Consider the following 21,903-nt stretch of genomic DNA (forward strand, 5'->3'; position numbering starts at 1 on the left):
AAACAACAAAAAACACACACTCTGTTGCGTTACAGTTGTAAGAAACAAATGGGTTTCATTTCATCTAAAAATAGTTTGCACTTAATCCCAGACTGGCTGTCAATTAGAAGGATAAAACCGTGCCAAACATTTCTCCTGGTTTCAAACTGCCCAAACATTCTTTCATGCCACATCAAGCACTAAATTTGTGTCATTAGTAATAAAATGGTTCTCCCAGAACCTCCTGAGTCATTTAAACCTTTCCATGTACCAGTTGTTGTAGGCCTGTTACAACAAAATGCCTGAAAGCTGTGCTCCATCTTCCATGGGCAAGCGATGGAGGTAAATAATAAGAAAGACCTCCAGTGGTGCAGAGATTACACACAGAGAGAGGAGTGAATTAATTAGAAGCACCCGGTAGCTGAGCTCTGATCTGGTCAAAATATATACAGACACAAAAGCTGACATGTTTATATATGGTCTATTAAGAGTATCACATAGATGCATCCACATCTCTCAACATCTGACAACCCAAAGTAACATACAATCATGTGAAAAAATAAGTACACCCCATGGAAATTGTTGGCTTTTTGACATATCTGGACAAGCAAACATTTGATCCTCTTTGAAACAGTGCCTATTAATAAAGTTGATACACTCTATTAAATGACATAAAAAAAATTGCAGTAATTTTCACAATTTAAATTAATTAAAACAACCCAGATCAGTCTAATGGAGAAAGTAAGTACACCTATACATTTATCACACCTTCAAATCCATAAAATTAGAAGCAGGTGTTCATGATTGGGTGCCAGTGATTAGAAGCTGCTTAGGGAGTGCAGGTGGACCCTGTCTTATTTATATCTAGAGTCTGGTGTTCGCTTTGTTATTGAGGTATGTGGTGTCATCATGTCGAGATCTAAAGAGTTTTCTAAGGCCTTCAGAAAAAAGGATGGCAAAGGATTTAAAAAGATCTCCAAATTATTTAAAATACATTCCACTGTAAGGAAAATCATCTACAAGTGGCGCAGATTTCAAATGACTGACAATTTGTCCCAGGACTGGCCGTCCCAGCTGTCTGATACAAAAATAAGTCTCCAAGAACCCCAAAATTTCATCACATGATCTGCTTGCAACGGTAAGTCTTGCAACTGTTGGTGTCAAAGTGCATGCTTCTACAATCAGTCACAAATCCACCAAGGAAAAAGAAGAAATGGAGGGTTATGGAATGGCCTAGTCAAAGCCTGGATTTGAATCCCACTGAAATGTTGTGGGAGGATTTGAAAAAGGCAGAAGATATAAGAAAACCCTCAAACATCTTGCAACTCATAGAATATTGCATGGAAGAGTGGTCAGAAATTCCAGCAATCCGATGTCAGAGACTGGACAATTATGCAAAACACCTACAAGAAGTTATTTCTGCTAAAGGGGGCAATACTAGCTTCTGAGACCAAGGGTGTACTTACTTTTTCACAGAAGAATTGATTGATATTTCTGTTGAATAAATGATTGAAAAAGCTCATTTTCCTTGTGGTTTTGTTCAAGTATATCAACTTGTCAAAAATATGCCCCAAAAAGCCAACAATTTCCATGGAGTGTACTTATTTTTTCACATGACCGTACATAAACACACTTACATTTTAACAGTGCATTATTACAGTCTTTAAGACAACAGCATTTTATACATGCTCATGATCAAACCCTTATATATCAAATATTCGTATTTAATATATTTCAGATGAAAAAGTAGAGAAAATGGTTATTATTCATGTGATCAGGGGTCATTTAAGAATTGTAGGGCAGAACAAGAAGAAAACATGGCTACATGACATACTGCACACCTACACATAGAAACAACACACACTGTGTACTCTTGTGTAGCTGATCCAGGGGGAATGCCTCTGCTCTCTCCTCCTCCGTACTTCACCACTGGCATCTAGTTAACCAGCCTGTTTCTCAGTAATGGCGGTTCAGTCCATTCTCTAAAGATATGACTGGCATGTTATACTCAGAGCATATTATATTCAGGGTGCAGAATGATTCCTAATACAAGTTCAGACCAAAGCTTTAGGAAAATCTATCAAATTAGGATAGGAATCAGATTTACATTTATGGATTAGAATGAAGGTCAGATAATATAATATTATAACCTTATAACATTTACAGAAAACAGCATGTGGGCTGAGAATATGAGAGAATAGACATATTCTGATAGGACTGAAAAGAGCTATTTAAACTGCATTTAAAATAAGATTGAGTGTAAGGCAGATAGAGAGGGCAAAAAGAATGTGATTGTTTAATTAGTCCATTACTTCAGCTGGTTAGTGTAGAGACACGTGAGGGCATTACATCTGCCTTTAAATATATCCTTCACAGTGTCTACAGCGTCAGTGTAAAACCTGTGGGTCTGTGGGGCTACATATACTTACATTAATACATCATAGGAGTGTACTTTAGCAAAGAGGTTCATGCTCGTCACACTACCTGTATGTGATATGTTTGTGTTGCCACTTCTGTCCTGTGAGAGCGTAGCGTCGTTTCCGTACGCTGAATCTGGAGGCACCGCCAAGCTGGTCTGGTACACCACAGCGAGGCTTTTTCATCCAGCTACAGCACAAACAGAGAGAGAGATAAAGAAAGAAAGAGACCTGGATTACCCTCCCACCACCAGTCATGACATCATGCTGTCGGCACCAACGGCATCAACAGATACACGTAATTAAAAAAAACAAAACAAAAAAAAACCCAAATCAAAACAACAAACAAACAAAAAACACAACAGCATGAAGAGCATTTTTCATATTCCACACACAGTGAACAGGGTTTAACACTCCTGGGTTTCTGAGGAATATGAAAGTCGTTCAGAAAACAATGTTTTTCATTGCTTCAGCTAGTGCTAAAGCAAAACGAGTGCTACATATCTAAACCATTTCTTTTGACAGAGAGAAAGCTTTCTACTGCATTATATGCTATTTCTCTCTCACTCACTCGCTCTCACACTCTCTCTCGATCTCTCTCACACACACACACTCTCTCCCTCTCTCACTCACACAGACTCTCTCACTCTCTCTCTCTCTCTATCACACACACTCTCTCTCACATACACTCTCTCTCTCTCTCTCTCTCTCTCTCTCACACACACACTCTCTCTCTCTCTCACTCACACACACTCTCTCTCTGTCTCTCACACACGCTTTCTCACACTCCCTCTCTCACACACACACTCCCTCTCTCACACACACACTCCCTCTCTCACACACACACACTCCCTCTCTCACACACACACACTCCCTCTCTTACACACACACACTCCCTCTCTCTCACACACACTCCCTCTCACACACACACACTCCCTCTCTCTCACACACACTCCCTCTCTCACACACACACTCCCTCTCTCACACACACACTCCCTCTCTCACACACACACTCCCTCTCTCACTCACACACACTCCCTCTCTCTCACACACACTCCCTCTCTCACACACACACTCCCTCTCTCTCACACACACTCCCTCTCTCACACACACACTCCCTCTCTCTCTCTGTGAAGGAGGATTACTCGGTATCTGAGATACCACAGAAAGACATTTCAGTGCATGTTAGGTATGACCTAGCTCAAACTTAGAAGAACCTCACATGTGTGTGTGTGCCTGTGATAAAAGACAAAAAAGGACAAAAATAGTGACACTGTGATGCATCATGGTTAAAGAGTGGCCTGCATTCATTTGGCCAAAATAATGCTTTCTTTAACCAGACTAAGGCCACGATTTATAAACCCATCCACAGAGAACTATATCGAGAACCCAGTCAGGATGCTCACAAAACACACACAAAAAAACATTACAGCAAGTAAAAATGTTTAGATAAATATTATGCGCTTCTGAGATATTAGTATCTTATCCAATACTGTAATAATGATTCTAAACTGTATACTGCGTGTAGGTGTATGTAGGAGTGTGTATGCTTGTTGATAAGGACCTCACTCTCAATCAAAGATTTTCCTCAGCTAAACAGTGTGTACAGTAATGTGTTAGTGAGACAGATGGAGAGGGAGAGAGAGACAGAGAAAAAAAAAAAATATATTAGCAGGACTATTTGCTAAAATGGTTGCACACCTGTCACTTCATATACAGATGTGAGATTTGCTAATTACTAATTATGGTCGTAGTGTGCACGCGCACACGCGCACACGCACCCACGCACACACACACACACACTCTAACAACAAGCAATTATCACAATAGAGAAGAACTGGTACCTCACCTTATTGTGTTAGCGCTACGTCATTACATAGAAGCAAAAGGAAACAAAAGGACACAACAATTAAGATATTAGAGATGCAAAAGGTGTTAGCTGTTGAAACATCACATTGTACAGAGTGCTGATTAGATTTAGCACATCATGTGTGCTGCAGGACCAAAATTTAGGCCTCGTAGCATCAAGCACACTAAAGGAGGCAGAGTAGGTCATATACAGACAGAGGAAGGAAGAGATTGGGCTTGTCCAGGTTTGCAGTAATATCCAGCTAACAGCTTTGATACACTTTGAGAGCCATGTCAAATCTGAAGGCACTTCATTTAAATGAAATCATGGGACTTAAGCCATGCACTTGGCATTCAAGTTCCTCTGCATAAGCACCCTAATCTGGAGCAGCATGAGGCAGTGGGTGGAGATTGGCACTGAGCTGGGTGGCATGGTTCAGGTGTAGACTCTTAAGAGTTACTCACTCTATGGTGTTCTTGTCGAGCGCACCGGTAACGTTGAGGCCGTAGAGCCGCTGCATGGCAGCGATAGCAGACTGCATACTCTGAGCTGAGCGCAGGACTGACATTCTAGGGTCTGTGGGGGGGAGGTAGCCATACCGCTGCAGCCATGCCTGGAGGACACAAGAGATACATGACAAAGGTCAACTAGAAGTCAGTAGCAGTTAGCTGGGAGAGCAAGTACTGCATAATGGACCATGAACCTAAACACTAGAACAAATGATCGATGCTGGGACTGTGTTTTGTTGAACAATGCTGGACTGCAGCGATTATTTGAATCTCTGTGATCGGTAGACCTAACGTAGCATCAATCCTCATGATGCTGTTACAAAGCCAGGAAGAGTGGCCCTACACACAGCAAGAGCATTCCTTCAGTCATCACCGCACAAAAGAGAGAAGACAAAAACAGAGACATGACTTGAAGAAATAAATATTTAGGAACAAACCAGAAATGCTGGCAGCATTAAATGAAACATCCACCCTGAACAACAATGCATATTCATATTTATAATTAATATGTGATATTTTGTGGTGTCCAAGATTTATTTCATAAAGAAATTCTGAATTTTTGGTTTAAACGTCTTTCATTGGAATATTGGTCTATTTTTCTTTTGGTTAACGGTTTCTGATATTACCCACGATGCTTTTTGACTACAGATAGTGGTAATAGCGGGTCTGAACCCTTGCTTCATCTCTACTTAAAGCAATGCTTTAGTCCTTTAGTCTGTCCAGCTCTCTTCATCTGCTCACTTGTACACTCCGCTCAAACAGATCAAGTAGCAAAGCTTCAACTTTGGTGCTAATACCGCACTGTCCTCCGTCAACATCATCATGCTGAATATCTCACAGCTCACTAACTAGCTGAGCAGAAAGCAGCAGAAGAAGCAGAAAGCAGAAGAAGCAGCAAAAGAAGAAACAGAAGAAGCAGAAGAAGAAGCAGTAGAAGAAGCAGTAGAAGAAGCAGTAGAAGAAGCAGAAGAAGAAGCAGAAGAAGAAGCAGAAGAAGAAACAGAAGAAGAGCAGAAGAAGAAGCAGAAGAAGAAGCAGAAGAAACAGAAGAAGCAAAAGAAGAAGCAGAAGAAGAAGCAGTAGAAGAAGCAGAAGAAGAAGCAGAAGAAGAAGCAGAAGAAGGGGATAAGGAAGAGGACATGCCCAGTGTTTCTGGAATAGACTCTGGTTCCACCATGACCCAGTCCACACAGGATTTCTCAGAATTGTTTTGTGATTTTTGCTGCCAAAAATGCTTGATTTTGTTGTAGCTTTTTTCTTCATCAAAATTTGTGATTTTTTTTTTTTTTTGGTAGAATTTTCTTGATTTTGTGTTCATTTCTGTGATCGCAAAATCATTAAATCCTGGATGACCCTATTCAGGATAAAGCAGTTACTTAAAGTGAGTGAGGGAATAATAAGTAATAATAATAATAATGTAATAAACATATAATATAATTATTTTTGTAATGCAATTATACTTATACCGTCATGGCTTATATGATTCCGTATAAGTGCTATTCATAGTCACAGCATTCATAGTCATCAATACACTTCCTTCTTTCAGAGTTGCGAACTTCCAACTGAAGTTCTTCTATTTACTAGAATCTTAGCAATATCAAAAAAAAAAGTGTGTTTGTGTCCACCAGCAGACATTTGTTTGTTAAGTTACACAATGTGTTACATTACACATACAGTAACTACATAGCACTACCTCCCAGCAACAATAAAGAGACAAAAACAAACTCAGTTAAGCAAGATATAGCTGCCTCTGGTAATTATTTTCCATTTCTTCCTGCCCTTCTGCTTGTCTTTCCTATTGTGACAATGACACACTAACATACAGCAGGCCACCTGGCATTATGCGTGACCTTCACACCAAGTCACATCGAGCTACTTAGATGCAAACGCAATGCAGTTTCCCAGCTGGACATTAATACTGGACACTGAATGCCAGCGTAGGGGGCAGTGGTGGCTTGGCGTTTAAGGTTCTGGGTTACTGATCGGAAGGTCAGGGGTTCAAGCCCCAGCACTGCCAAGCTGCCTCTGTTGGGCCCTTGAGCAAGACTCTTAACCCTCTCTGCTCCAGGGGTACTGTATCATGGCTGACCCAGCGCTCTGACCCAAACCTCCTAACATGCTGGGGTATGCGAAGAAAAGAATTTCTCATGTATATGTGACCAATAAAGACTCATTATCATTTACCTGCTACTTGTGCTACCTTAGAAAGTATTAATATCAACATCATTATTTCACCTGAACCAGAAGAAAATATTCAGGCTGGGTCCCGGATGTGAAAGCCCCATTATATATTCTCATCTTCCTCCCTCTCTTTCTCTTTATCTCCCTTCACTCGGAGTTCTTGGGTTTGCAGTGTGTGCTTGGCGTTTTCTTCGCTGCTCAGAGCTGATGGCAGATGCATTACAGCAGAGAAAGATTCTAACCTGCACTCTGCTTCGTCTTCATTACAACAGCAGACATTACAAGGGGAAAGCACTGCTGTTAAACTCTTAACAATCTACTGACACTCTGTCTGTAGGGCACACAAAACGTTCACACAAGGTTGAATTATTCATATTTGTCAGCGAGGAATCAAAAAGACCTGTCGTGTATTAGCTGTACAATCAAACTTGATTCACCTTCAGTGGCTGGGTGTGTGACAGCGTGAGGTATTATACACTACGGAAAATGGAAGCAGAGTATGAGCAAAATGATTGTACAAAGCCACTAAAGACTGTTTGGGTTCAGGATAAAGGCCTATTTCTTTCCCTCAGTGTGCAATCCTCTCTTACCCACACTGATGCAATCTACCAGTGTCTAGACATTTTGTTGCTTAATTATTCTGTTGGTTTGGGCGTTTCTTGAACACTTTCTAAAATAAAATAAAATGGTTTAAATGTTTTTTTAAACGCATTTCTTGTATATTGACCTAACTACCGAGTATTGTCTTAAGTGTTTTAAAGGAAATGAGATATGCTTTAAATGGACAGTTTTAAAGGACATGAGATGTCCTTTAAAACTGTAGTAAACACAGTCTGATCAAGAGCTGTTGCCCTATAGCGGCCCTTTTACTGTTCTCATTGCCCGAGTTCCAACACCATCCCTGCGTCCCAACTGGTATACTATCCGTACTAAACGGTATCTGAGATGAGAATTAATGTGTCCCAAATGGTACTATGTTGAAATGAGTATCAAAGCAGGTAGATTTTCAAAGCATGGATCTGTGGACACTTTTTCAGTTAGTATTTCCCACAACACCTTGCGCTAAGGGGGGGAGGAGTTTTGTGCTGCTTCGCTTGGCCGAATTCAAGCATGCATTTTTGAGAGGTGTAAATGAAATGGAAATAAAAATCAAAGGAAAGTATAAATTCAACAATAAAGTATCAATTATATAGGGGATAATGGAAGAAGAAAGGCTCTGAGATGCAACGAGGCGTTTGTTTATTGTTTAGGGTTCTCTTCCATTACACGTGTTAGTACATCCCAAGTCCCAACATGTACATACTTTTAATACACAGTCAAAGGTTAGATACATTTAGTACACAGTGTACGTATGCCAACTGGGCCACGGGGCATGTGTGGCACTGGTCACTGGATGCCCTGACGTAAACGCTGGTGAGGGGAGGTGAACCAGAGAAAATGTATTTTTTAAAAATGTACAGTATGTTATATATTTGCTGGTAGGCCCTATATAGACCTGAATGCCCAAATGAGCTAAACAGAGCTAATTACACAAGTCTGAAAACTGAAAACGCTTTTATAAAGCACGTTTTGTTTGTGCCCTAGATCAAACAAGGCTGTGTTGCTTCTTTTACGTCTTTGTTTTCCGTCTACTTGTGTTTGAATGCAAAGTGATGGAGCGCTAAATAGAAGTTAAAAGTTAAAAGCTCACTGAAGCATTAGAACTGGCGCCACTTTAATAAATGCTCTTTTCAAACTTGACAGGTGGAAAGCTGCTTCTCGCACACTACATTTATTTAGCTGTTGTCTCTGGTTTCTCACTTACAGTGTATCGGGAAACCCCCGACCCTTATCTGGCCTCTACAAAACGATACGTTTACTAGTCCTCATTTTCAGTGATCATTCCTTTGTGCTGGATCGATGTGTTTTTGCGCCTCATAAACCAGCAAAAACATGAATTTTGACAGCATGGGTACGAATAATCCCTGCTCCCTGGATGAGCTGAAGTCAAAAAACTAATCCAAAGTGGCTCTTTAATCTTCTCTCGTAGGTCCCAGGATGGAGTATGTGTGTGGTAGTGAAGACATAGGCCTAAGCCTGGTTTATACTTCTGCAACAGCAAATCTACGAGCATGTCAGGGTGTTGAGCACAGATCCTTGCATATGTTTCTGTTTTAATACTTGCCAGTCCCTCCAGGATTTTTGCGATTGCAGAAATGAACGCAAAATCTAGTGAACTCTGCAATATTCAAAATTACTACAAAATTTCCACAGATTTGGGCCAGGACGCATTATGTGACATCGTCACAACACGCATTCAGCCAAAGCCCTCTTCCATTCACGTGCATCAAACATGAGTGCAGCTAAAAGCTCTCATTTACCAACAAACATCACTGTGAAAATAATTTTGTGCAATTGCAATTTTGGCAATTCAAGTAGTTTTCTGCAAAAAAAACAAAAACAAAAAAAAAACACGTTGAATCGCAAATGTTTGGCCGCAATGATCACATAAAAAAACACCGCAAAATCCCGTACGGACTGACTTGCATGTAATGTGAGCATATCCGCTAGGGGAGTACTGTTACATGTACTGAAACTGACAGGAAACAGAAAATATAAAAAGAGCAGTCTTGGAGCCAAAACCAAGGAAGGACTTCATGTTTTACTGTAGGAATAACAAGGAGAAAATGACCCGGACATGACTTGCAGGGGAAAAGAAAAGGAAGAAATGACCAGCTGTTTGTTTTCAGTGTAAGCTGGTGATCTACACTAAGTAGAGAGACCATTATCAACGCAAAGTCAGTGCGAAGACTGTGACAAAAAACGTTGAGTGGCGTTTAACTACAGTGTATGCATATTGGAAGTAAAGTGATGGGGCAACTAGCAGTTGAATCAAAGAACATTGGCACAGTTCGTTTTTTCCTCTCACTGTGTAAAGTTATTTGTTTTTTGGTTCCATATATTCACATCTAAATCACAGTTCGTGAGCCAATCTGTGATATTTGTTGAGTATGGGCTTCAAGTGTTCGATTCGATAGTAAAATAACAGGGCCAGTGGTTGTTGTTTTTTGCCGTTATATCTGGAAGCTTTTAAGACCATCAAATACAGTAGGAGGCAGAATCGCAAAGAGAAGGCAAAAAATGCTTTAAGCTCATTCTGACACTCATACACAGTAAAGCATTGCATGGATGCATTTTATGCACACAAACATCTGATTTGTGGTCAAATGGGTGTTTTTGCATGCAGTCTGCAGATTGCATTGGCCTGGTCCTACTGGTGACTGGCAAATGGTAACTGGCAGTGAATTGGCAGGCAGGAACACCCACTAGTGACCAGCATAGAACATTTTGTGTGATGCAGGGTTTAAAAAAAAAAAAAAACAAAACAAAAAAAAAACAGCTCAGGATAAGAGAGAATGTGACAGAGATGGAGAGAAAGCGAGAGCGTGAGAGAGAGAAAGCAAGAGAGAGAGAGAGAGAGAGAGAGAGAGAGAGAGAGATGGGGAACTGATGGATGATTTGGCTTTTTGACAGACCCCAGGGTCACCCCTATCCACTACACCTCCATCTCTCTTGTACGCTCATTCACGATGTGATGTATGGCTTTCTTTGATCTTTCTAGTAAGGAAGTTAAGTTGCGCTGAACAGGTCAATACTGTTTAACGCTCAGCTGTCTATCACTCAGTGCTACTGTAATTCGACAGGATTCACGCTTTAGCTACACACAGTGTTTAGCCATACACTTTTAAATCCACCTTAAACTGGCATGCATAATACAGGGAAGTACGAAGAGCCTGTGAAAAATTGAGTTGTAATAAAAACACCGTGAAAGTGAACCACCATTTGTCAAGGTCAAATGATGCCGTGCACGTCTTATAATATAAAAAACACGCAGATTGGGTCACTGAAGGCAGCAGTGAACTTCCGGCTCAGTGAACTTGCAGATATGATCTGGCTCACAGCTTAGATCAGTTCACTAAAAGGCCAAAAGAGAAGTAATTAGCTCAGCGGAAACATCAAAGCAAAACCTTTAACGCTGCAAGGGCGCTTCATTAGTTACGAGACACCATCGGCGCGGTGATGTGGCCATGGCAACGCAAGACAACTGTTGTCACTGGAAACAGGAAGCACTTTGCTGGTGGCTGTCGCCTCCCATATTGCTTGAGCTATCCAAATGAGATTAAAAGATGCTATAAAATATGCTGTGTAATCCAGCATTTTAACTGATGCATGGAAATGAAAGGGGAGGTTTAGTGGGTGGGTGGGTGGGGTGTAATTAAAGACAGTCATGAGAGCTATGTATGAGCTCTGATCTCCAAGGCCAGACTTTCACCTTGAATTAATTTATACTCTCTTCATCTGCATTCTGTATGCAGTGCAGTTTAATCTCATTTATCCTGAGCAGCACATCACATCTGTCATGGTAACAAAGTAGGTGCATTGTGGCTGGTAAAGAAAAACATGCACATGTATTTATCAATCCTAATCATTTTGCACAGAATCATGATTGCAGATAAAGACAACAAAATTATTATTATTATTATTATTATTATTATTAGTATAGTTTGTGACAAGTATCCTCAAGTTAGGGCAGATGTTTTTTCAGGCTTTCTGATGCTACTTTATATGTAACTTAAGATCTATTGTGCAGTGATATCACATACCTACGGTGGCCGAGAAGTGCAAAACAAATCGCGAATCCGAAATCAAAACAAGTCAGGAAACACAATGACAAGTCGGAACAAAACGGAAAAGATGAAAAGATAGGTATATTGCGTGAACGGATTACTTACCGCTGATTGGACAGCGGTAGTGTAGCCAGGATCGTTACCAGTGCCCGGACTCGTGTACACGATATACTGATTCACGACGTAAGGAGCAAGGGAGCTGATCGAGTCATAGCCCACCTCTTCGTCTGTCCAGTTAAAAAACTCTGCACTTTTCCTCGACATTGCCGCATCAATTCAAAGAGACGGAAATGACGCAGAGCAAAACTACTTATGTTTTTACGCATGCGCAGTATAGGTATGTTACTATCTATTATTTATGTATTATTTATACTAGATATTATTCTATAATATCTACTATTCAGACCTTTCAATGTGGATGAGCAATTTTTGGAAAACTCCAGTGTAAACTTTTCTCATTTATTTATCCGGATTAATGTGGACATTAATAGCCCCACAGACACTCAGTACGTTTACATGGACAACAATAATTCGATATTAACCTGATTAAGACAATACTCTGATTAAGAAGCTAGCATGTAAACAGCGATTATTGATGACCTTAATCCAACTAAAGTCATACTCGAAGTAAACACAAATCGATTTAAGACGTATGGAGTATTACTGTTTTAGTCGCATTATCGACGTGCAATATAGACATGTACACACCTTAATCACATTATTAATGTCGTGTAGGAGTTTTTACCGCATTTTGTGACAGGATATGTACACACATGGCAGTGCTCAACCATTTGACGGCAAACAAGAGAGCACGGCTACGTCCGAAACCGCGTACTTACCTACTATATAGTAGGTGAGATATATACTAGGCGAGATAACTGTATTTCAGCTGTCATACAGTAGGTAAGTACGCGGTTTGGGACGCAGCCCACAGCTTCGGGCAGTCATCTATTTGCACGTACAACATGACAAATAATTAACCGTACTTGAAGCTTTCATAAAATGAAAAATAAAAACACCCAAAACTGTATACAGTACCATAATGAAGATGAACTGTATGTTCATACGTGAAATTCTGCAGATAACGTCGGACGGCATGGCACGGTGACGTAATGACGTGTGTAGTTAATCGATCTATGTTCTATAACATGTAAAATGGACACATGAAAGGAATATTCTAAAAGCGACTCATGTAAACACCTTAATCACAATATTGTCTAATTCAGAATAAGTTCAATAATCAGATTATTGCTGTCCATGTAAACAGTCATCTTCTCTAAATTTTCATTTCCCCATACTGACCTGTCTCTGTGTGTACAATCTCAATATCAACAGCAGGTAACTAACATTAGCCTCAGGTTCCACACAACACTGCCTCGTGTGTGTGACTCCATATTATCCAGTGTGTGTGATGTCAAATGCTTTCAAAAACTGGTTCCATTATATAAAAACAAACTGGAATAAAACTATTAATAACAGCCTAGTTCAGAGTGTAAATTAAAATGTATACCATTTTAATATTCATTGAGGCTTTTAATTCATGAAATGTCATTTCAAATATTTAAGGACCCTCTCAGGATCAGGAGGTGGCTTAACCATTCATTTACACCACTATCCAATCACGATAACCAAAAACACATGTCAATGGGGCCCTAGGACTGGAACGCTGAATGCTGTTTCAGCTCCGAAGCGTTCTTGTTTCAGTTCTAATTCACATTCAGTGTTATGTCTGCGAATGAAGTGTTATGGAGTGACTAAGCATATCTGCATTCGGGGAACCGACTGAGCAAATGCCTGCGAGTGTATCAGAGGCCACGAGTGCCCAAAACACACATTTTATTCAAAGCTTGGCATTCAGCAGCCCTTTACAGCTTTTAAAAGAATGTAATAACAAGCACACAGGATCTGTGAGTTCAGCATGTACATGTGTGTGCATCCATAAAACCGATCTCGCCGTCTCTCTGTCCTCACACACACTAAATAATTCAGCAGAACACACACCGCACAGTGCACACAGAGTCCCTATGACAACCAGCCTCCCACATGCTTGGCCACACTGTACTTTTGGCCAAATGTCAAGAAATGCCATGGCCCTTGTAGTGGCTTTAACACTTGGCTCACGTTACACAGCTTCAAAGGGTGAAATCTGAATTTCAGTTCAGAAGCTTTCCTCCTTACAACTCCACTGAAACGTTACGGTTGACTGAGCACGCATGGTAAAAATCAGGCACATTTGTCTGTCAGAAGTTTTTTTTTTTTTTTTTAAACATCACATGCAAAGTGTGGCATGCAGCTGCATGTGAACTGTAGCGCAGGGTGATATTTCCCGGAGCTTTCAATGTCATGCCATGAAAACTACTTGTCATGAGTGCTGAGAGTGCCTCGTGTCCCCATGTGCTTCTGTTTATCGCCACTGGACTTTCCAACAGCATTCAAGTTTGAATGGTAGCAAACAATATTTCACAGTGTCTCTCAGCAGCTGTCCACTGAGCTAACAGCTAACACAAAGAGAGAGAGAGAGAGAGAGAGAGAGAGAGAGAGAGAGAGAGAGAGAGAGAGAGAGAGATGCATGGATCTGTGAAACTGTACAAAGAAAAACAGAGGCGAGAGAGAGAGAGAGAGAGAGAGAGAGAGAGAGAGAGAGAGAGAGAGAGAGAGAGAGAGAGAGAGATGCATGGATCTGTGAAACTGTACAAAGAAAAACAGAGGCAGGAGAGAGAGAGAGAGAGAGAGAGAGAGAGAGAGAGAGAGAGAAAGAGAGAGAGATGCATGGAGCTGTGAAACTGTGCAAAGAAAAACAGGCAGGAGAGGGAGAGAGAGAGAGAGAGGGAGGAGATGGTTAAGAGAGGTTAAAAGTGGTTAAGAGAGGCAGAACTCTAGAACCTAAGACAAAAAAGAATCTTCCATTGGCTAGGAATGCACGCAAAGATCTTCACCAATCCAAATGAAATATTCCATACAGCAGAATCCTAATTCATACGCTATGTATCCTAACGTACCATTTATACGGATGTTGCATCTAATCTGATCCAAAGTTATGCACGTGCGTGGAGTGAGATGTGTCAGCGTTACCATAACAACAAGAAGTGCATAAGTCTGGTCAGCATGTTCGGCTTTTGAATCATGCTGCTTGTGTCGGTAATGAGTTTTAAATGGTTTCTGTCTCAGCAAAACGTGATCCAAGTGTGATTATTGAACAGACAGCGAGGAGATGTGTTTATGACCACAGTAAAGTTGCTCAGCATTTCCAAATTGCTGGAATGTTCTGGGTGTTAAAAAACAAACACAGAAAAAAAGCATGGTATAACGCCATCCAAACACACAGGTAGTTTAAATCGTTTCCATTCTGTAACATTTTTCTGGACCACTGTAAGTGGTAAGGACAGATATAGATCATGAAAACACTGTAAACAGACTCAAAGCTTTACATGGATTATTAAAACCAGATAGGAATTTTATTCACATTGACCTCAATCGGTTTACTTTATTCTGATTACGTATGTATACATTCTGATTAAGCTATCAGTTTGATAATTAAGAGATTATTAGGCTGCATGTAAACATATCTAGTATGCTTTTTATGTCATCCTTCCACTGGGTTTAGCTATTTTGGGGCTGTGTGATAGGTAAACACACTGACATATCATATCCACCCCAGGGGCTCACAGAAATCTGTTCTCCCAGTAAAGCCAAGCTGACGTCAGAAAGACCATGTGTGAGCGCAACATGCTGCACTGAGCACAGAACACAACTCCGTGTCTTTCTTTCCACTCTCTCTCTCCTCTGTCTTTCTCTCTATAAAGTACATGATGACACACATTGTAGAAACAGAATGTACACACCCCTTGCAAAGTGGCGAAATGCCAAGTTCAATCTATGTTTATTGCTTAACAACCAAAAACCCCTCTTTAGGCATAAAAGGCGCAGGGTTTGATTTCATCAAAGAAAGCTATTAAACTGGAACACCCAGGCTGACGAGGTGCCGCTCTGAACAGTTCCAGAATCCCACTGTGATATGATTGACAAGGCTTCTCAGTAGTAGGTCCGCGTAAACGACACACAAAAGAGAACAGCCCTGGGCTGCCTGTTCTGGACCCACTCTTGAAGCAGCCATAAACACTGAGACACTAGCTCCTGACACATCATATAAAACAGACAGAAGGGTCACAGAGCAAAACAAATAAACCTCTCTGTTCATTCACGATCCTTTAAAGGAGAGTTAGATTTTGCCCTCTGTGACTGAGCTGGTGCCACGTAAGCATCTGGTGTCGCACTATTGGCTTTCAATAATTCAGAGATATCTTGAGAATCCGGATCTGTCAAACAGCATCAAAAAGTGCACTGTGTCAAGTTTTTGTCCTCATATATGAGAGAGAGAGAGAGAGAGAGAGAGAGAGAGAGAGAGAGAGAGAGAGAGAAAGAAAGAAAGAAAGAAAGAAAGAAAGAAAGAAAGAAAGAAAGAAAGAAAGAAATGAGGAAGGAAAGGAACAAGGAAATAATGAAGGAAAGAAAGAAGGAAGGAAAGAAGGAAATAAGGAAAGAAAGAAAGAAATAATGAAGGAAGGAAGGAAAGAAAGAAGGAAATAATGAAGGAAATAATGAAGGAAAGGAAGAAAGAAGGACATAAGGAAGGAAACAAAGAAGGAAGGAAATAAGGAAGGAAAGAAAGAAAGAGAATCAACTACATCATGCTTCAGTCGCTCCAGGATTTTGTGTTTGCAGTAAGTAATGCAAAATCAAGCATCATCCGCAATATTCGGAGGAGCTTGAAAGTGTTCCAAATTACCGCAGATGTGGGCCAAGACGCGTCATGTGACATCATCATCATAATGCGCATTCAGCCAAAGCCCTCTTAGATTCAAGTGTCGAACGAGTACGGCTAAAAGGTCTCATTTACAAACAAATATCACTGCGCAAGACTGTGCAAAACACTTTCGTGCAACTGCGATTTTTGTTTTCTGCGACAAAAGCACAAAACCCCGCAGCAAAATCGAGCATTTCTGGCCACAACAATCACAAAAAATTATGGACTGATGCTTATTCTAGATGCGTATGTATTCATGAGAATTACACAGATACAGTTTGGTGCTTGGTTTTATTGTAGTAGGTAGACCTAGATGAGGTTGTCTCAAGTGGCCTTTATTGTGAAATGTTCGTCCAGGACCATGGTGCTACATAAAACAACACACTAACCACATGAGATGACATGAAACTAAATAAAATCTACACATTTCTACATAAAGTTCACGTGCAAACGCATGCTAACGACACAGAACAGTACAATACTACTAAAACAGGACAACAGGCAGAGTAAGTGACAGTGTAGCGCCGACCTGTACACAGTTCTAGTGTGGAAGTGTCTGATATAACAGGAAGTGTAAAAAGAGTAACAATATCATTTAAAAAAGCTGTGAATGTAAACATAGCACGTAGTTATGACATAATATTCAGCAGATTAGCTTATACCAAATATGGACATAGCAGTTACTGCAGTAGCAGCCAGGTAAAGTGTATAAAAGTGACAAGAAATTAAATGCGATATTTTTATAAATACCGTAGCAGCAAAAATGAAATACAGTCAATACAGAAATGTGCAAATATTGCAATGGGAGTGGGACGGTGTTCAGTTCAGAGTGTGTGTGTGTGTGTGTGTGTGTGCTTTTCAGTCCAGCGACTGAGTATTGAGGAGTCTAATGGCTTACACTGTCTGGCCGAATGCTCTGGTACCTTGTGCCGGATGGCAGGAGGGTAAAGAGTTTGTGTGAGGGGTGTGTGGGGTCATCCACAATGCCGGTGGCTTTTCAGATGCAGCATGTGCTGTTAATGCCTATGATGAAGGGAAAAGAGACCCCGATGATCTTCTCTGCTGTCTTCACTATCCGCTGCAGGGTCTTTCGATACGGTGCAATTTCCGAACCAGGAAGTGATGTAGCTGCTCTTTATAGTTCCTGTGTAGAACGTGGTGAGGATGAGGGGTGGATGAGGAGATGGGCTTTTTTCAGCCTTCACAGAAAGTAGAGACGCTGCTGAGCTGTCGTTATTATGGAGCTGGTGTTGAAGGACCAGGTGAGGTTCTCATCAGGGTGAACACCAAGGAATTTGGTTCTCTTGACGATCTCCACAGAGGTGCCGTCGATGTTCAGTGGAGACTGTTCGCTCTGTGCTCTCCTGAAGTCAACAACCCAGTCAGGTAGTCTCCCAGTGTTCAGGCCCAGCAGGCTCAGCTTTCCAGCTCGGGGGGTGTGTGTGTGTGTGTGTGTGTGTGTGTGTGTGTGTGTGAAAATCTGGTGACTCACACCAGGCAGGTGCACCTGATGCTCAGCAGAGAATAAGTACACATTGACTCATTCATGCAAAACCACTGCTTCAGCCACAGAAAAACGTAGAAAGGCAAGTTGTTTTTTTATTATTTTTTTTTCCAAATCTGATAAAGTGTGAAGGAAGGAAGTTGCCTACAGTGAAAGTGAAACACTTTATCCCAGCTACTGCATCTTCCAAGTTCTTTGATTGTTTTATCGTGGCATCAACAAAATGAAAGATAACAAACATTAAGGCAGGAAGGCACTTACTTACTTACTTACTCTCTCTCTCTCTCTCTCTCTCTCTCTCTCTCTCTCACACACACAGACACGCACACACAAATGTGGATAACTCATCCTCAACAAAGTGACAAAATTTTACGTCAGATTCTGTCAGAAGACAGTGATGATATGTAGCTCATTCAGTCCTGTTGAACAAGACAAACAGCATTATCTCTTATTCAGTATAATATTGCCATAAAATTTGCAGCAAACACAATGTAACCCCCCCCCCCCCCCCCCCAATTCTGTTATTTTCATAAGTTCAGTCAACCATGTTGTGAAGAAATGACTTCACCGTACTGTGGTCATATTTAGCATTTTCTTTTGACAAAGCCGCCTGCAGGAAGTCCCGCTGAGATAACTAGAATAAAGATTTCGCATGCATGGACTACTCTTAATACTATGGACCTTCATATTATCAAATCTTTTTTTTTTTTTTTACATGTGCATTCTTGCAGAACACTCCTTGTCTTTTTGCCATACTTGTTAATATCCATCACATGCAATTAATAATGACACAGAAAAAAATTAAAAATACAAATCACAGGGCTCTACTGGGAATGAGGGCCATTTGAAGAATTAAAAAAAAGAAAGAAATGAAATGCTTCGGTGCCATCGTGGCAGAACCGGATTAGAGTGAAGAAGTAGCTTTTTAGTTGTGAGGAAGAAGAACAAAGGCGTGAAAGTGCACAGAAAAGACGTATACTCCTTGAGGACAAGGAGACATGGAGGATGAGAGGGAGCACAGAAAACACGGGGGTCACGTTGTGTCCATTGAGCTGATGTATGAATCAACGTATGGTTTTTGGACCAAACCTTATGAGCAATACGAGTGAAACCCTTCCTACAGCTCAGACAAGTCACACAGACTCATCCCATATCTCTAAAGACTAAAGACGGGGAGTGTGTTTATAAAACACAGCAACAAAGTTCAGCCAGAACCACATCAAAGCACAACACAAGTGAATGCACACCCCTTTATACTTTAAAACCCTTTTACATTTTTAACCGCCACATGAGTGTAGACTGTCTCGATCTCTCTCTGCAGACTGAATACTGATTCATGAACGTTAGCAGGTATTCACTGCTTCGTCTGGGCTGATCAATTGAAAACGGGTTAGAAACCACAGAAGCGGAGATTGCCCTTCTACACACATCTCTAGTTCTGCAAAGTCTGTTTTATCACTGCACTGAAAAGTTCAAACAAACCACTGGAAAAAAAAAAAAAAAAAAAGTGCTCCAAGTCTTGCCTTAAAATAGTTTGCCCTCAACCCTCTATTTTGGTGGGAGATCATCCCACTCAGTTCCTAAAATATATATCTTTCACTGTGAATGCCTGCATGCACTACTGATTTCCAAAGCAATTTCCAAAACCGACTGGACTATAAAGAGACTCGGGATCAGGAAGATTAAGTTGAGGTTTCATTTGTAATTGCGACGTGGACAGACAGCGTTTCCTTACACTTCATTTCTGCCTCAGACGCTGAAACACACAGGTTACACTTATTATTTTCTGATTATAACATTTCAGACATCTCAGCTCTTAAACACAGGACAGGATCAGAAGATTAATAGCAGGATTACAAACATACAACATTACATTTCTGTTCTGCCCCTCTCCAGACGAACAGGTCGTGTAAATGAAACCAAAGCCTGGAGCCCGTTGTTTCTGAATTAAACAAGGTTTGAAGGGATCATGATACACCCGCTCGGTTACCCTCAAACGTTTTGCAAAGGGTAGATAGATGCCTCCTCTCTGGTTACTAGCCTGAGATGACTGAATGGACATCTAGTTGTATCAAGTTAATCTCAAAGTAATCTCAATCTGAGCTGCTTTAATTGACAGCATCATACCCAGGAAAATGAACTGTCAGGAAATGTCAATACATACTTTGGCTTTTTTTCCCCCCTCCACTACTAGCCTTTGGAACAGTATAATGCATGGATTTTCTGGGATTTTGATAAAAAGGACAGACCATAGGTACTTAATGTGATCTTTATTATGTAGTGATGCTTAATAGTCAGCTGATAAGGTGCACAAAGTATCGTGTGTGTGTGTGTGTGTGTGTGTGTGTGTGTGGATACAGCATATGGTGTAGTGTTAGACAACAGGCTACTGTGTTGTCAAACCGTTAATCTCTGATACTGGATATCACACACCTCCTTCCTGACAGCTTGTGTATTCAGCTTTAATCAGTGAACTCGGACTTTGAGCACTAGAGCTGTTCAGAACCGTTATGCGAGCTGTTTATTATCGAATACATGCGCATGCAGAAACAAAAACAAGGCTAATGCACTGTATCTGGAATAGGCTAACGAGATATCAATTCAAGTTGCCTTCAGTTTCGAGAAGTCTCCCAAATATGTCTGAACAAAATAATACTCGTATTATTAGTAGTAATAATGTAAGAGAAATAAAAGCGTAATGAGCGCACAGGGTTTGGAGTGTAGCGTCAGTTCCTTACCTCCACACTGAAGGGCTGCTCCTCTCCGTAAACAGCACATACAATCCACAGCACGAACTGCAAACCCAGCGGCCCCGGATAAACGCTAGTCAAACGTCTTCTAGCATGAAATGCTAACAAAAACATAATGTACACAGGTTTGGGCTGGTTTTTGTTGTTTTTATTAGCAGTCAATAAACATAACCGGAAGGAATAAATCCCCGTGTTTCAGTCGGTCGGAAACATCGGTGAGGAGGATGTGTGGCTCTGTGGCGAGGCGGAGGAGCGGAGGAGAAATCCGGAGGAACGCCGTTAACCTCTTTCAGTCCCTGTGCTGTGTGTGTGTGTGTGTGTGTCAACTGGCTGCTCGCGTCCAGCACGCCCGATATGATGATGATGTTGTGTGCTGAGGAGCATCGAGGACACAAGCTTTACTGCGAGTTCTCAACCGTTTTCGCCTGCACTTCTGCGCATGCGCAATACAGTACAACGCCCCCCCCCCCCCCCCCCCCCCATACACTCATTCACACACACTCTCACACACACTCTCACACACTCTTTCACTCACACACACTCTCTCACTCACATACACGCACGCGCACGCACATTCTGGAGAGGCGTGTAACAACGGTTCTGCTACCAAACACCTCAGAGCAAACATCAGGTACCATAACGGAGGCTACCCCCCTACTGATGCTCAACAACAACAATGATGATGATGATAATAATAATAATAATAATAATAATAATAATAATAATAATAATAGGGTGCATGGTGGCTTAATGGTTGCGGGTTCGATTCCCGCCTCGGCCCCGTGTGTGTGCGGAGTTTGCATGTTTTCCCTGTGCTGCATGGGGTTTCCCCGGGTACTTCGGTTTCCTCCCCCAGTCCAATGACATGCATGGTAGGCTGATTGGCATGTCCAAAGTGTCCATAGTGTATAAATGGGTGTGTGAATGTGTGTGTGATTGTGTGCCCTGCGATGGATTGGCACCTTGTCCAGGGTGTACACCGCCTTGTGCCCCATGCTCCCTGGGATAGGCTCCAGGTTCCCCCGCGACCCTGAAGAAAGAGTAAGCGGTAGAAGATGGATGGATGGATGGATAATAATAATAATAATAATAATAATAATAATAATAAAAATATTCCTGTTTTAACCTTCATAAATTATTTTCCTCTTTCCTCTGCCTTTTGATCTTTTTTATATTCACAGTGTCACTAAAGCACAACTTTATGTGCTGACTAGAACCATTACTACAACTCCTACAATGTCAT

At 41.1% G+C, this 21,903-nt stretch overlaps 1 protein-coding gene across 2 annotated transcripts in view; it reads right to left on the minus strand.

Moving 5' to 3' along the window:
- Window positions 1–21,092, minus strand: part of LOC108269081 (matrix metalloproteinase-16) — a 57,873-nt gene extending 36,781 nt beyond the window's left edge. The window contains exons 1-4 of one of the 2 annotated variants that reach the window (XM_017474640.3): window positions 20,649–21,092; window positions 4,710–4,858; window positions 4,246–4,260; window positions 2,464–2,586 (exon numbers count right to left, since the gene is read on the minus strand). In XM_017474640.3, coding sequence (XP_017330129.1) covers window positions 2,464–2,586; window positions 4,246–4,260; window positions 4,710–4,858; window positions 20,649–20,774 — 413 coding nt within the window. In that variant the 5' untranslated portion in view covers window positions 20,775–21,092. The remainder of the gene's footprint in view (window positions 1–2,463; window positions 2,587–4,245; window positions 4,261–4,709; window positions 4,859–20,648) is intronic. The other variant, XM_017474648.3, reaches the window with a different exon arrangement.
- Between the last annotated feature and the right edge of the window lie 811 nt (window positions 21,093–21,903).

The sequence above is a fragment of the Ictalurus punctatus genome, chromosome 1 (genome assembly GCF_001660625.3).
Source record: "Ictalurus punctatus breed USDA103 chromosome 1, Coco_2.0, whole genome shotgun sequence".
In the NCBI taxonomy this organism is placed as follows: Eukaryota; Metazoa; Chordata; class Actinopteri; order Siluriformes; family Ictaluridae; genus Ictalurus; species Ictalurus punctatus.